This window comes from Bubalus bubalis, chromosome 20, assembly GCF_019923935.1.
Source record: "Bubalus bubalis isolate 160015118507 breed Murrah chromosome 20, NDDB_SH_1, whole genome shotgun sequence".
Taxonomy (NCBI): Eukaryota; Metazoa; Chordata; class Mammalia; order Artiodactyla; family Bovidae; genus Bubalus; species Bubalus bubalis.
Window position 1 is genome coordinate 61,597,583 of NC_059176.1, and position 14,961 is coordinate 61,612,543.

The 14,961-nt window shown below is 42.4% G+C and overlaps 1 protein-coding gene across 1 annotated transcript; it reads left to right on the forward strand.

Moving 5' to 3' along the window:
• Positions 1-340: 340 nt before the first annotated feature.
• Positions 341-14,691, forward strand: ARRDC4 (arrestin domain containing 4). Its single transcript, XM_006075341.4, has 8 exons — positions 341-767; positions 5,734-5,800; positions 6,522-6,669; positions 8,595-8,697; positions 9,647-9,903; positions 10,390-10,552; positions 11,385-11,539; positions 11,917-14,691. Exons 1-8 carry the CDS (start codon positions 476-478, stop codon positions 11,971-11,973), a joined length of 1,242 nt encoding a protein of 413 aa, XP_006075403.1. The 5' UTR covers positions 341-475; the 3' UTR covers positions 11,974-14,691.
• Positions 14,692-14,961: the final 270 nt, after the last annotated feature.

The following is a 14,961-nucleotide window of genomic DNA, read 5'->3' on the forward strand; positions in this document are numbered from 1 at the left end:
CCCTAACAAATATTGTTTCCCACTAGCTGTCCACATGGGCGCAACGCCTCTCTATTGGTCAGGGCCCCAAGACCGTGCCTTGCCCCAGCCAATAAGCGGCCTGTGCACGTGCACGCTCGCGTACTCTGATTGGTCACCACTCGTTGATCACGCACGGCCGTCCTGCTCCAGCCCGTGCGCGGGGGCGCCAATGAAATGACTCAGTAGCCCTTTACAACCAATCGGCACGCCGCGGGGCTCCCAGCCGGCCTATGGGAGTGCGCCGGGGGTGGGCTGTCCCGGCCCCTCGCCTTCGCCAGCTGGGTTTGTTAAAGCGACAGGCCCTACGGCGCGCCGGGGCTCCACCGGGCAGTGCACGGCGGGCACGGGGGCCCGCGGCGTGAGCCTGGCGCCCGTGACAGCGGTGCCGCTCGGCTCGCGACCCCGGCTCCGGGCCGTTGCTGACCGCCTCGGCGCGGCCGCGTCGCCCGGTAGGATGGGCGGCGAGGCGGGGTCCGCGGCAGCGGCGGCGGGCTCCGAGGGCCGCGTGAAGAGCCTGGGTCTGGTGTTCGAGGACGAGCGTAAGGGCTGCTACTCGAGTGGCGAGACCGTGGCTGGACACGTGCTGCTGGAGGCGGCCGAGCCGGTGGCCCTGCGCGCGCTGCGTCTGGAGGCCCAGGGCCGCGCCACCGCCGCCTGGGGCTCGAGCGCTGGTGCCACTGCCCCGGCGGCCGCCTCGGAGGTGGAGTACCTCAACGTGCGCCTCAGCTTGCGCGAGCCCCCGGCCGGTGAGCGCCGACCCCGGCCTGGGAGAGGGGCCAGGGGGGACGGGGAAGGAGCGCTCCGGGGGATGCCCGCCGGCCAGGGGGCTGGGGGAGGAGGTTTCCGGGGGTGGGGTCCGCTCGCAGGGTAGCCCAGCATCCCTTTGGGGGCTGTGGCGGGCGAGCAACAATGCCTGCGCACCCCCACCTCACAACCCCGGGGAGAAGGTTCTCCTCTCCACCTGGCGCCCCGCCCCTGCCTCGCTGGGCGCTGAGCTGCATCGGGGTCCCGGGACCGCCTAGGCAGGCTGTGGGAGTGAGCCGTTGCCATGGGAACCAAGATCTGGGGCTCTAGGTCCTGTTTCTTGTGGCCTAAGGAATGGAGGGCAGAACCAGTCTGTCCTGATGTGCCCGGTGTTTTACGGGCCTTCCCTTCACCAGCATTCCCCCCTGCCCCGCCATCAATCCCCAACTCGCATCCTTCTTGCTTCATGATGAGTTAGCAAAAAGCTCAAATCTTAGGAGGGAAGTCGTTCCCTGAGCATTAGGAGTTCAAAGGAAGTGCTTTTTGACTTGATCCATCATCCTGGGACTCCCCCCTTTTGGGGAGCGGGTTTAAGCGTTCTACCTTTGTCTTTATCCTTCGCTTCTTTTTGTTCTCTTTGCATCTTCTTCCTTCCTTACACCTCCCATAAACCTTGAGTTACAGTGGGTTCTGGCCACTGAAAGAGTTTGTGGAGGAATGATGACCCTGCTTCTGAAGTTGTTAATAGTGTAGGATTTTCCAGAAGTACCCCTGTGAAAATTCACAGCATGGATTCCGTTAATGTTCGGTGCAAAAATAGATTCCCTTAAAATACCAGGGACAGTGAGTCTTAGTCTTTTTTTAGTTGAGGAGCTCCTTTAAACTGTTTACCTTTTTGTCTCATCAGCTTCAGCATTTATCTGTAAAATGAAACAGTGATGTAGACTCCGCTGTTGAAGAGTAAAATGCAGTGTATCATCGTTTATCCTTTGCTATGTATTATACAAAAATCAATAGTAAATGCAGTTTTGCCTTGTCCTGCTATGGAACAGTAGACTGTTGACAGTTAAATCTTTATGTGAGCATCAACTAATTCCAAAAACTTCAGTGAGGAAAGCACATGTGAACCAAAGCCCTCTCTGGGATTAATAAATGCAGTATGTTAGGTGACAGTTCTTTCTTGCTTTATGCCCTTTCATCAGTATGGTTTCCAGAATCAGCCCACACAGGCCTTCCCCAAAGGTAACAGACAACACAAATTTTCAAGATGGCTGACTGGAGTCAAGGGCAATGGAAGAGGGAAGTAACTGGGTTTTGTCCAGGACTTCAGACTCTGTGTCCATAACTACTGAGTTTTTGTCCACGACTTTGAACTGCCTGTATGTCTGTGCCCATAACTACTGAATAAATAGATATAAGATTAATAGAAGTTAGACCTGGGATTTGCAATGGGAAAAACGCTTTGGTGAAATACAGACGATCAAATAGTGTTCTGGTTCACAAGTCAGATTTTTTGTCATTCTGATGAAGTAGAATGGCTCATTCTAGACAACCTGAAAAATCTTAGCTTCTTTTAGAACATACAGTAACAAACACTGGCAAAAAGTAAAATCATAAGTCTATTCTAGCTGACTTAATAGAGGGGGGGAAAAAAAAAACCTAATATCTATAGTCTGAGAGAAGTTAACAACATTATATAGCTGTAGATTCTTAGGTTTGTTTAATTTCAAAATCTAGCTGAATTTCAGTCACCTGAAGAGATTTTTTGAAATCTAGGCTATGAGATGTGTTTTCAAAAAATCTACTGGATAATTTGTTAGCCTTGTTAATCTAACTACTTGCTGTCTTGGTGGTTGATTTTCTTCATATTTTTATCAGTAATAATGGTAGAAAAACAAGACACATCAGAGAGTTGGTTTCACATGTTGGCGGCACACCAGGAGGATGACCTTGTGTACATTCCTCAAGCTTTGAGCTCCAGGCTCTGCCTCTGTGTTGGTCTGGTAGCTCAGGAGTCACCAGTGCCCTGAATTATGCGCTTGGGCTGAGGAACCATGAGTGAATGAAGCATCTTGTGACATTGTAGGTCTCATTGCATAAGGCAATAAACCTTGAGAGCAGAAATGGACACATGATTCAGTTTATGGACCTTCTTAATTAAAAGTTAATGAAGAAGAAGAAAGTAAGCAAAGATTTGATTCCAGTGCTGTGCTGTGCGCTTACTCAGTCATGTCCAACTCTTTGTGACCCCATGGAGACATGGGGTGTGTCCTGCCTAGCTCCTCTGTCCTTTGGAGATTCTCCAGGAAAGAATACTGAAATGGGTTGCCATGCCCTCCTCCAGGGGAATCTTCCCAACCCAGGCATTGAACCCAGGTCTCCTGCATTGCAGGCAGATTGTTTACCATCTGAGGCACCAGGGAAGCCCCAGAATACTGGAGTGGGTAGCCTATCCCTTCTTCCGTGGAACTTCCTGACCCAGATATCGAACCAGGGTCTCCTGCATTGCAGGTGGATTCTTTACCAGCTGAGCTACCCAACTTTCTGAACATTTTTTTTTTTCCTTTTTATGTTTTGAGGCAGTTCAAAGTCATTTTATTTTTTTAATACAAATTTACTTATTTTAATTGGAGGCTAATTATTTTACAATATTGTATTGGTTTTGCCATACATCGACATGAATCCGCCACGGGTGTACATCAGAGTCATTTTAAATGTTCTGGTTCCTATTTGTTTTTTTTCTGAAGAGAGAACTTCATCTCTCTTATTCTCTTCCAATGTCCTGCACAACTCTGTTCTTCATACTTGCCTGCCATGCCCTTGCCTTCACCTAACCCTTGTCTCCATGCCAACCCCTTACATCAACTGTGGAGATGGTTCCCTCCCCCACCCCCACCCCCACCCCCAGCAACAGACTGGGCATCCTAGGGTCATTCAGTTCAGCTCAGTTGCTCAGTTGTGTCCAACTGTTTGCAACCTCATGAATCGCAGCACGCCAGGCCTCCCTATCTATCCCCAACTCCTGGAGTTTACAGCCTAGGGTCATTGCATACAAGTGTCTGTAGCCATCTTTCCTCCCAAGGTTTATTTGGAGATTGAAGTTACTTAGCTTTGTATCAGTTTTGTACCTGACAATCACTGTAAATTTTGGACGTAATGAAATCCACATCTTTAAACATTTTAAGTACTTTATTGTGTTCAGTTATCTCATGATTACAATTTGGAACATTAGCCCAGGTCTCAGGAGTATCGGGATTCCTTGAGCCTAGTACTTGATAGTTACAGAGTGGAGAGGCTTTCCCGCCTTCTGGTGCTGGGGCTTGTAGAGTGGCCCCGGACACACTTGAGCCCTGGGACTCACTCTGTCACTATTATTTAACATTTTACATGTTAAATAATTACATGTAAATAACATTTACATGTGTCATTAACATTTAACATGTCCCTGTGACTTATCACTTTGCCTCCAAGTTAACCACCTTTTGAGTATTTCTATCTGAATGACTGTAAGTGGCAAATGCTGTTACGATATTTTTCACCTTATATATCACACATTGAAAATCAGAGATAGATTTAGGAGATTTAATGAGCCAATGACGCATTCCCTTTTTCTAAAAGTACAAGGTTGAAAGTGAGAAGGGCCTCCCTGGTGGCTCAGATAGTAAAGAATCTGCCTTCAGTACAGGAGTCCCAGGCTTGATCCCTGGGTCAGGAAGATCCCCTGGAGAAGGGGATGGCTATCCACTCCAGAATTCCTGCCTGAGAATCCCATGAACAGAAGAGCCTGGCAGGCCATAGTCCATTGGGTGGCAAAGAGTCAGATATGACCGAGTGACTAACACTTACAATTTTTCAAAAGTACGGGGTTGAACTATTAACTGAATTGATGAAGGACTTAGACTATTAAGTTCTAAGACCTATTAACTATTTAAGTGAAAAATTATCCCATTTCACTAGTGATTTCTCACCTTTAAAATTTTTTTAATGAGTGGCTACAATAGAAATCTCCATTTTAGTATCAACTGACCAGGCAAATCTCAGAGAAAGTGCTCAGTCTGTGCTGTACTTTTTTCATCTCAGTCACTCCACCCTTGGGAGATTTAGTTCTGTACTTGGATCTGCACACAGAATGAAGGGAACGTTTATAGGTCTCTCTGGGGAGCCACCCGACCAGCACTGACATCCCTGGCGTTGGCTTTGAAGCTGACCGAGAGTCTGCACTTAGTCGGCACTCCAGCAGTGCCTCTGACCGTGCTCAGTCCATCCACAGCCTGCCTCCCAGCTTTCTCATGGTCAGGGATAAGCTGTTTGAAACGAAATGGGGCCAGCTGACCCCAGAGCAGGAGGAAGGAGTTCTGGCCATCTGCACCTCTCTATCCCAAGTGAAACAACATTCTCTATTGATCAGTAGTGATTCCTGCCTAATAACTGGTCCTGTTGAATTGGCTGTTAAGTATTACACCCAACATTCATAACACAACAAAGAAATTTTTCACCTCCTTTTCCAGCTCTGCCCAAAGAGTAGTCTGATTTTTGTGGTATGCCTAAAATAAATAGATCTGTTTTTTTTTCTAAATTAGTTTTGGGTCCTATGTAATATTTGTATCTCAGGTTATACTCATGCTAGTATACAAGTGGGGAAAATAAATGTTTATTGTATATAGGTATGTATGGTTGTGTATACATACATATGTATGTGGGAGCTCTGGTACTTGATGGCAATTATGTAATTGGTCTATTTGCAGATAGCATATATATATATATACACATACATATGTAATTTGAAATTGAGCTTGGTAAAAGTTGACTCAAAATTTATCAATAATTCTCTAAATCTCAGGTTAACGTACTTTTTGAAGTATATTCAGTGGTACAGCCAGGAAGACCTCCCTTTAAAAAAATTATGATTTATACTGAAAGTTGTTGATCTAATATGAAACTTAAATAAAAATATATTGTCTTTTTTAGGGGAAGGCATCCTCTTACTACAGCCTGGAAAACATGAATTTCCATTTAGTTTTCAACTTCCATCTGAGTAAGTGAAACCGTGTAGCTTTGGGGGTTTTCTTTCCCTGGAACGTGTCTGTACATTGTATGGTTACTGAGTAGCTTCTAACACTCAGGTGTAAATATTTATCATAAGTAACCTCTGATAGATCCCACCCCTGTTACCTCTCTTTTTTTAAACAAAACTGACACTTAATTTAAGGGGTGTCCCCCATGAATCGGAGAAGGCAATGGCACCCCACTCCAGTACTCTTGCCTGGAAAATCCCATGGACGGAGGAGCCTGGTAGGCTGCAGTCCATGGGTCGCTAAGAGTTGGACACGACTGAGCGACTTCCCTTTCACTTTTCACTTTCATGCATTGGAGAAGGAAATGGCAACCCACTCCAGTGTTTTTGCCTGGAGAATCCCAGGTACGGGGGAGTCTGGTGGGCTGCCGTCTATGGGTCGCACAGAGTCGGACACAACTGAAATGACTTAGTAACAGCAGCCACATGGATCAGTGGTAAAGAATCTGCCTGCCAAGCAGAAAACACAGGTTTGATCCCTGGGTGCGGAAGATCCTCTGGGGAAGGAAATGGCAACCCACTCCAGAAAATCCCATGGACAGAGGAGCCTGGCAGGTTACAGTCCATGGGATCACAGAGTCACAACTGAGTGACTAAACCACCACTACAACACTTTGAAGAGCTTTTTCCTGTTTTGAACTGAAAAAGAAACTTTAAATATCACATCTTCGGTTTCTTGCAGACCTCTGGTAACCTCCTTCACTGGGAAATATGGAAGCATTCAGTACTGTGTGAGAGCGGTTTTGGAACGACCCCAGGCACCCGATCAGAGCGTTAAGCGGGAACTCCAGGTCGTCAGTCACATCGATGTCAACACGCCAGCGTTGCTAGTACGTTCTTCCGCCCGCCCTTCCCCTGCCCCTCTTTTTGCTTTCGGCCATCATCCCTGCATTTAGCAAGTCTAGTGGCCGCCTATCCTGTCACTTTTTGATGTAATCTTATAACCCATATGCGTTCACTATAAATATATGATTCTAAGTCGGGCAAATTACAAATTGTGTGCGGTAATACTCTTGATTGTGTCCCTGTTTTTCAGGGCTTCTTTTGCCAAAAAGTTACATGGGCTCGAAATGCATTAATAAGGCTTAATAATAATAATGCACACACACAGAGTAGTTACTTTTCCCAGAGCAGCCACAGTCACAGGGCTGTGGTATTCTAAACTCTTCCCTAATAGCAGGGTGAGGAACAGTAATTACGGAAGAGTACTAATCACGCTCAGCCTGTTATTGACGCTCAGGCCATTATGCTGTGTCTCCGTGCATTTTGCATGTCATTTTCTAACGCTAAGTGAGTATGTGCAGCTGCTCTGGACTTCCTTTCACTTCTCATTTCCTTATGACAGATTTGGCTGCATTAAAGCATTGAACTTCTAATAATCACCAGAAATACTGTAGGCTGATAAGAAAGATCAGGCTGTAAGTAACAACAGAATAGGCAAGATGGGAGCTAATGAGGTAGATTCTTTTATCTAGACCCATATTATCAAAATAATATAAAATTATACCTTGTACTTTCATGATAGCTAGTAAGGACCTAATGGTTCTTCATTTAAATATGAATGAATGATTTTTTTTTTACTTAATAATTTAAACTTTCCATCATGATACTGATGTTACAAAGATATATTTTTAGTACTGGAGGTTTTCTCTTTCTAGCCAGTGTTTTTAAAGATTAGAGGAAAAAAAAAACAGGAGTTAAAAGTTGTTTAACTCTATTTTCATACAAAAGTAAAATAGAATTTACTCTTGTTATGAAATTATTATGAAAATGTAACAGATAAGCCCTAGCTGCATGATCCCTTGCAGCCAAAATCATGCAATAGCCTGACCCAGCTTTTAGCTGTGACTTATCACCTGTTCAACACCTATTTTGAAAATTGATAATGCTAATAACTGCCTTGTGTTTTTAAAAACTACTTAGAATTGGGTGGTTAACTAATTCTAATTCTAATTTATTTATGGGGCCATTGTGGCAAATAATTTAAATTTTTTTTTTTTTTTTTTTGCAAAAAGAGATGCTAATTATCCTTTACTATCCTTCAACAATTAAAAAGCTATATATTGCAACTTTGGGTTTTACAGTGAATTTTGGCTTGTGCCTCTTGTAAACTGAGTATTTTAAACCTTGTGTTTTTGGTTTTTTTTTTTTTTTGCTGATGTAGAATAGAAAGTGGGGTGGTGAGTTCAATAATCCTTTAGATCCATTACATTGGTGTGTTGTTGTACTGCCATAACACAGAAGCCCCAAATTATTCTAAGTACCCTTGAAATTTCTGCCTAATAATGCATTTGAAGTAAGGACAAAAGCTGTTTGCTTATTCAACATTTTAAACGCCAAGACAAATAGAACATTCTGACTATTGATTTGTATGCCATTTCTCCTCCTAATCTACACCTAAACTCTTTTTTTTAGAAAAGGTAGTTCTGTCATGTGAATAGGGACTGCTACAGTTAGTTCTGATTGCTTTTTTGAAGGATGATGTTCATCTCCCAGAAGCACAATGAAAATATAGAACGAAATAGCGTGCTGTCACCCTAATTTGAATCGGAAAGTTCACTTAGTTTTCCTGAAAAGGGAATGATTTTTTAATGCTTTCTTTCAGTATGTTGCATAAAATGTCACAGGAAGATAAAAAAGGTTGATTTGTTTTTTGGAAGACATTTCTCTACAGCTATTTTATTTTAAAAAATGACATAAGTTGTATGAATTTTCTAGATCAATTTAAGTAATTTTATTATTTGAACTTTTAAAGACCCCTGTATTGAAAACTCAAGAGAAAATGGTTGGCTGTTGGTTTTTCACTTCTGGTCCAGTCTCACTGAGTGCCAAAATTGAAAGAAAGGGATACTGCAATGGTAAGCAAACTGTCTAAAATTCCAAACGCAAGATTCGTTAATTAGCTAATTGAAAATAATTTTGAATAATATGTTTGGTGATTAATGAAGTATATATTATTTTAAAACATGAGTAATATGATTCTAGTATAAATCGTGATATTTAAATATTTATAAATAGATGAGTAGATCCCAGTGATCCTAATATTTCTGACTTCAGTCCTGGTAAGTTCATAACTAAGACTAACACCAAAATGAGAAGATGCCAGCATTTATTTTAATGTTGCAGAAGACTATTCCAAGCAATGTTGCTTGGAAGAGAGCTGTTCTATGAAAATGCTGTTAGGCATTCTGACTCCGTGCTGGGAATTGTACACACAGGGCTAAAATGTAGAACGTTGACACTCTTTAACAGTCAGATTGATATCAGAACAACCATCTGTGAAAGGCCCATTTCCATCCAGTGGATATGGCCCTGCTCCAGGGTTCTGGCTGGTTGGAGACGCGGGTGGTACGGGATAGTATGACAGTGGGTGTGTAATGTGGGTGTGAAACTTGTTTACGCCATCCAGTGCTTAACATCCATTCCTAAAGTGCAAACTTTGTTCTTTTTTTGGGCAGATTTTGTTAAGCATTGATGAGTTTGGTACTTAAGATAGTACTAAATCATTTATTTGTATATCTTCTCTCAATTTTTATAGATCATGGTCATTTATAGATCTTTAGAACTGGTAGCCTAATATTGCTACCTTAGAAAAGTGAATCATGGAATAATTAGAAAACATTATCTGCACAAGCTGCAGTGAATTTTCTTTTCTCTGACTCAGATTTGCAGGGTAAATTTTTCCATGAGGCCTCTCAATTTCTTAAAGTCACATTGCTACATTTCAGCTTGCGTCAGAGACGGCTCTGTTCACTGTGGTGAGAACTTCCTGAAGAGTCTCTGAAGATGTTTCTGTTTTCTTTTTAGGAGAAGCTATTCCGATCTATGCAGAAATAGAGAATTGTTCCTCTCGTCTGATTGTTCCCAAAGCTGCCATTTTCCAGACTCAGACGTACCTGGCCAGCGGGAAGACGAAGACCGTGCGGCTCATGGTAGCCAACGTGCGCGGGAACCACATCGCCTCCGGAAGCACTGACACCTGGAATGGGAAGACCCTCAAGATCCCGCCCGTGACCCCGTCCATCCTAGACTGCTGCATCATCCGCGTGCACTACTCCTTAGCTGTGAGTGCGAAGCCCGGGGGGCGTAGGACACGGGGCGTGGAGCCAGGCCGGTGCTGTGCCCCCGAGAGATGTCCTTTTATGTCAGTGTCACAACAGATGGTGAAATAGAGGATCGCCTCTGTTTTTTCATCAAAAACTAGCCCCCTGAGGGGTTTAATTAAGGTGGGAGAACGAAGGTGCTGTCAGGGCTGCTCGTTATGGTGAAGATGCGTCCTTAACTTCCTGTGGTTTTGTGTGAGCCATGCTCACTGACAGTTAAGCGTGTTCAGGACACAGTTCTCCAGCACAGAGCATTCTTGTATTTTGTGGGCTCTTCATTCGGTTTGCTCGTTTTATTCTGTCAGGACAGTTTGCGATCGTGTTGGGGATAGTAGCAGACAAAAGAAGCTTTTTTTATGAAAAAATAATTGGGTTACTCACTATGAGGTTTAACTTATATTTGTGCCTCTCTCTCTCTTGTTGTTGTTTTGGTTTTTGGCGTATTAGGTGTACATTCACATTCCTGGTGCTAAAAAGTTGATGCTTGAGCTGCCGTTAGTGATTGGCACAGTTCCATACAATGGTTTTGGCAGCAGAAACTCCAGCGTTGCCAGCCAGTTCATTATGGATATGAGCTGGTTGACACTGACTCTGCCGGAACAGCCCGAAGGTAAGATGTTTTGAGGTTCTTTCATGATGAAGTCACACATACAGAATATGTAAGAGCAGCACATATGAGATAGGAAGTGCTCAGATGATAATCGCTATTGCCACTGTGACTGTCCTCACTCTCCTTATTACTAAAAATCAGCAAACATTATTCTAGGCAGGGACTTGAGAGTTTAGCCTAGCCAAGACACAGAATTCCCAATGGCACGTCCAGAAATACCATCCACATCTCCCGACTGCTGTTTATAATAGGTAAATAATGGGCTGCAGTCCATGGGGTCGCTAAAAGCCAGACATGACTGAGCGACTTCACTTTCACTTTTCACTTTCATGCATTGGAGAAGGAAATGGCAACCCACTCCAGTGTTCTTGCCTGGAGAATCCCTGGGACCGGGGAGCCTGGTGGGCTACTGTCTCGGGTCACACAGAGTCAGACACGACTGAAGCAACCTAGCAGCAGCAGCAATGAAAAATAATCAGAGTATGGTTTGTTATGTACGTATTTTTTGTAGCCACATTTCATGACTTTTTTTTTTTTTACCTAGACTGTAATGTATGCAACTCAAGAAAGTAGAATAGAATCAGTGTTCAGTTCAGTTGAGTCGCTCAGTCATGTCCAACTGTGTGTAGTACTTAATAAAAGCAGAATCCATTGAATATTTTTTGTTGTAATGGGCATAAAAGCTTCCTGACTAGAGGGAAGAATACCATTTGTTTTATTTTCAAATTAAGCTAAATTTCTTATTTTTATCAGAGTTCAGTAGACATTAATGTAATTAGTTTCTGCCTGGATTTCTTAGATCCAACTGTTTTTGTTTTTTTTTTTTTTCCAGCACCACCAAATTACGCAGACGTGGTATCGGAGGAAGAATTCTCTCAACACGTTCCTCCTTACCCTCAGCCCCCTAACTGTGAGGGAGAGTCATGCTGTCCGATGTTTGCCTGCATCCAGGAATTCCGATTTCAGCCTCCGCCACTTTATTCAGAGGTAAACACATTACAAGAAAACTAGGCTTGTGCTGTTCTGTTTGTAAATAATCCTGTATCCGTTGTTGATTCCCAGTTATTAAAAGATACATATGAGAATTTTCTATCATGATGATGATAAATTATCACTGGTCCATTTATCACATTTTGCAGTATTTTCTTGGTACTTTTTAGCATGCATGTAGAGTACCATGAATTGCCTTTAAGGACCTGGAATACAGAGAACTTAATAGTATTCTTAGAACTTAGAAGTCTTTGGGACTTCTTCATAGTAGCTTTAAGCAGCTTGGCTTAGCTATCATCATGTAATTAGCAATAGATTCTATAGTTGTGTTAAAGAACATTGCAGTATTAATCTTGGTCTGCTCATTTTTGCAGGTTGATCCACATCCTAGTGATGTAGAAGAGACCCAGCCTGTTTCCTTCATTCTTTGAACATGTTTCAGAAATCACTGTGTTCATCATCAATTTAGAATGTTGGTTCTTTCCCCCTGCCTTTTTGGGGAATAGGGAGGGAAGATTAGCTTAAGAACATAACGTCAAGACCGAAGGTGGAAGAAGTTAAAAAAATGCAACGAAAACTTTCCAGCTGGCCAGCAGGATTGTTGCACAAGTTTGTGATGTGGTCTTGTGTTCCCTTTGAACGGTGGGATGAATATGTGATGTGAAAAGTCTCAGAATGTACTGGAAGTCCAGATGGTGATAGGGTAAGTTGAAGGGGTGCCTGTGCCAACCCAGGAGAAAGAAAGGTGCCTGTGAAGAGGGGAAGCACTGTGAGCATGTCTTTAGAGGGTTTCTCAAAGTGGAGCAGCTGTATCCTAAGCTTTGAGGCAACGTGGACATATTGGGAGGAGACTTGATTTTAGAGAATGTAGCAGCACAAGAATGTGCGTGAGCAGGAAAGGGGCCCACTCTAAATATGAAGCGAGACCCTCTGGTGTCAGGATCATCATGATTTCTTACCATAGTTGATAGGACTGAACGCCCTTAAAAGAATCCTTTTCTGAGGTCATGATCTTAGGAGGTACTAATGAAGTACAGTTTTCACTCTTTTAGTGATAGTCTAAGAAGTAGTTTATAAATTGGCTCTACAGTATTATGAAACCAAGAATGAGTTCCTTAAAAGGCTTGTTAGTTGAAAGGGGAAAGGTGAATTTCAACTTGAGAACACATTTTGTTGAAGTTGCCACTTCCTAACCCCCTTTAAATACTTTAGCAGGGTATATGTTTGATTTTCCTCATGTCTTAATTACCTAGGAGCATATTTTAAAAAGGGTTAAAAAAACAAAAAAGCTTGCATCCTTAGGATGCGTTGATAACTGCACAGTCGGGGGGAAAAGGCCTTTTCTTACCTACCTCTAACGGTGTTATCAGAATCAGATTCGGTTTAAAGCTCCAGGCCTGAGAAGTCTTCTCTGGAGTTTCTGCTCATTTGTCTATAGCAGTCTTATCTCTCCTATCCCCAAACCTGAAACTGGACTAAGGGCAAAACTTGTAAGGTTAGCATTAGATGAAGGTTAGTATGTGTACACCAAAGGGTATTTGAAGTTAATGTAAAATCAAGAAGGCAGAAATACCATTTTTTTTAAAGTCACAAAGTTAATTCCTCTCAAGAGACATAAGTGTACTGATACGATGGCAGTCACTGTGTTGTCCATTGTTATTCCACTTCTTTAGTAATTCTGTTTAAACTGTGATTTTTTTTTTTTTTTTTATCATTTTGGTGCAATATTTTACTATCCTTGAACCTCAGGATATTCAGACCAAGATTGTGTTGCTGCTAAAAGTCTGAGCAGTGTTTTCATGTCCCTCTGTCACCTCCTAGTCAGAGTCAAACGTTCACTTGTTTTTACTTTAATCTCTTGGTTTCCTGAGCTGAGAGTATTTCTGGATGCTGAGTGGAAGGGGAGGTAGGGATCCGCATGACAGAGATTTTGGACCAGCCCAGTACTTTGGTTTTCTCCACGTCCTAAGGGTTCGCTCTAGAAACCCTGGTGCTTCCCATGCCAAATACTGTACTTCACTCAACTGAATGATTAGCTTTTCTTTCAATCAGTATACTCAGTTAGAAAAGTCCTAAGGTTAAATTTTGTATGTAAAAATTAGATGGACATTTGATCAGGGATTTTTATACAAACATAGGTAAATGTACACTTGTAATCCTCTGGGCATACCTCGCTCCTCTGTAATCACGTAAGCATCGTACGCCGTTCTTCCGCCGTAAGCCTCTGTTGAAAATCACAGTGCAAACTGTTCTCCCAATAACTGCGGTACTGAAACTGTCATGAATCGTTACTCCTTCCTTTGGTTTTTTGGTGATCTTTTATTTTGCTTTGTTTTTGTGTGTAAGAAGCTATGTGTTGTCTGAACAGTTTTATTTGTACTTTAAAAAAAAGATCAGCTATTTCTTGACCTCTGAATTACAGTTTACATGTTTTGTCAAGACATTGTCCATCTCCATGATACCAAAACACAGTGAAAGAAACAACAAAATTATACGGAGGAAGAGCAAGTTTAATTATCTGACTGCAGGTAGAAAGGCAGCTGCTTACTAGGGTCTTCACTTGGATTATCTTGCCACCTTTTTTAAAGAAATCATAAAGTGCACCCATTGAAGTAAAACAGAGCTGATTTTCTAGCACTTAACAAGAGTAGCTAAAAGGTATGATTTGCCTTATTGAATTGATATTGGTATGTCTGACCTTAAGCAGTAGGTTGAAACTGCATACCTTTTTATAATCAAGAAGTTATTTGATGAATGTAGAAGATTCTACATTGGAATAGAGAATACTTGGGAATGACGATAAAAATTTAGCTGCTATTTGCTTGTTTATTCTCCTCTTGTTTCATTTGCAAAGAAACCGTGGCCTTAGAATTTTCTTTTTGATGCAAAATTTTTGAAATTGAGAATGTGCATCTTTTGGCTCACACAATTCTTCCATGGGCAGAACTTTCATGTTTTTGTTTTGCACAATAAGAAACTCAATAGGCAGGGGTTATGTTTTTGATAAGTTAACTATCAAAGCTTTTTATTTTTATTATAAAAATGTAACAATTTAACCCACAAGGAAAAAAAAAATAATTGTATTTTGTACTCTTGTCTGAACCCCATGGGTTCCTTTTGTTAATAAAATGATTCCACTGATGCTGTGAGTTACTAGTCTTGTTTTGTTTTTGTTAAGACTGTGACTCAGGCTGTGACAGACTTAAGGGAAATCAACCCCATGACAGAGTTACGCTGAGATCCTTCTGCAGGTGTGTGCTGCCATCAGGCCGGACACCACCCTGGTGCATTCTGAGCCTGTTTCTGTGATGGCCTCAGTTTCCCCAAAGGGTAATCAGTTATTAGCATTCCAGGAAAAAGGGTAGTTGATGTGAAAGATTAAGCTTAAGCTCTATTGGTCATTGAGAGAACATATCTCC

Excerpts from the sequence above, each read along its gene's own strand:
- ARRDC4 (XM_006075341.4), top strand. The coding sequence starts at position 476 with ATGGGCGGCGAGGCGGGGTCCGCGGCAGCGGCGGCGGGCTCCGAGGGC. Across the intron at positions 5,801-6,521 it reads AGTTTTCAACTTCCATCTGA|ACCTCTGGTAACCTCCTTCA; the intron begins GTAAGTGAAACC and ends GGTTTCTTGCAG. Across the intron at positions 6,670-8,594 it reads TCAACACGCCAGCGTTGCTA|ACCCCTGTATTGAAAACTCA; the intron begins GTACGTTCTTCC and ends GAACTTTTAAAG.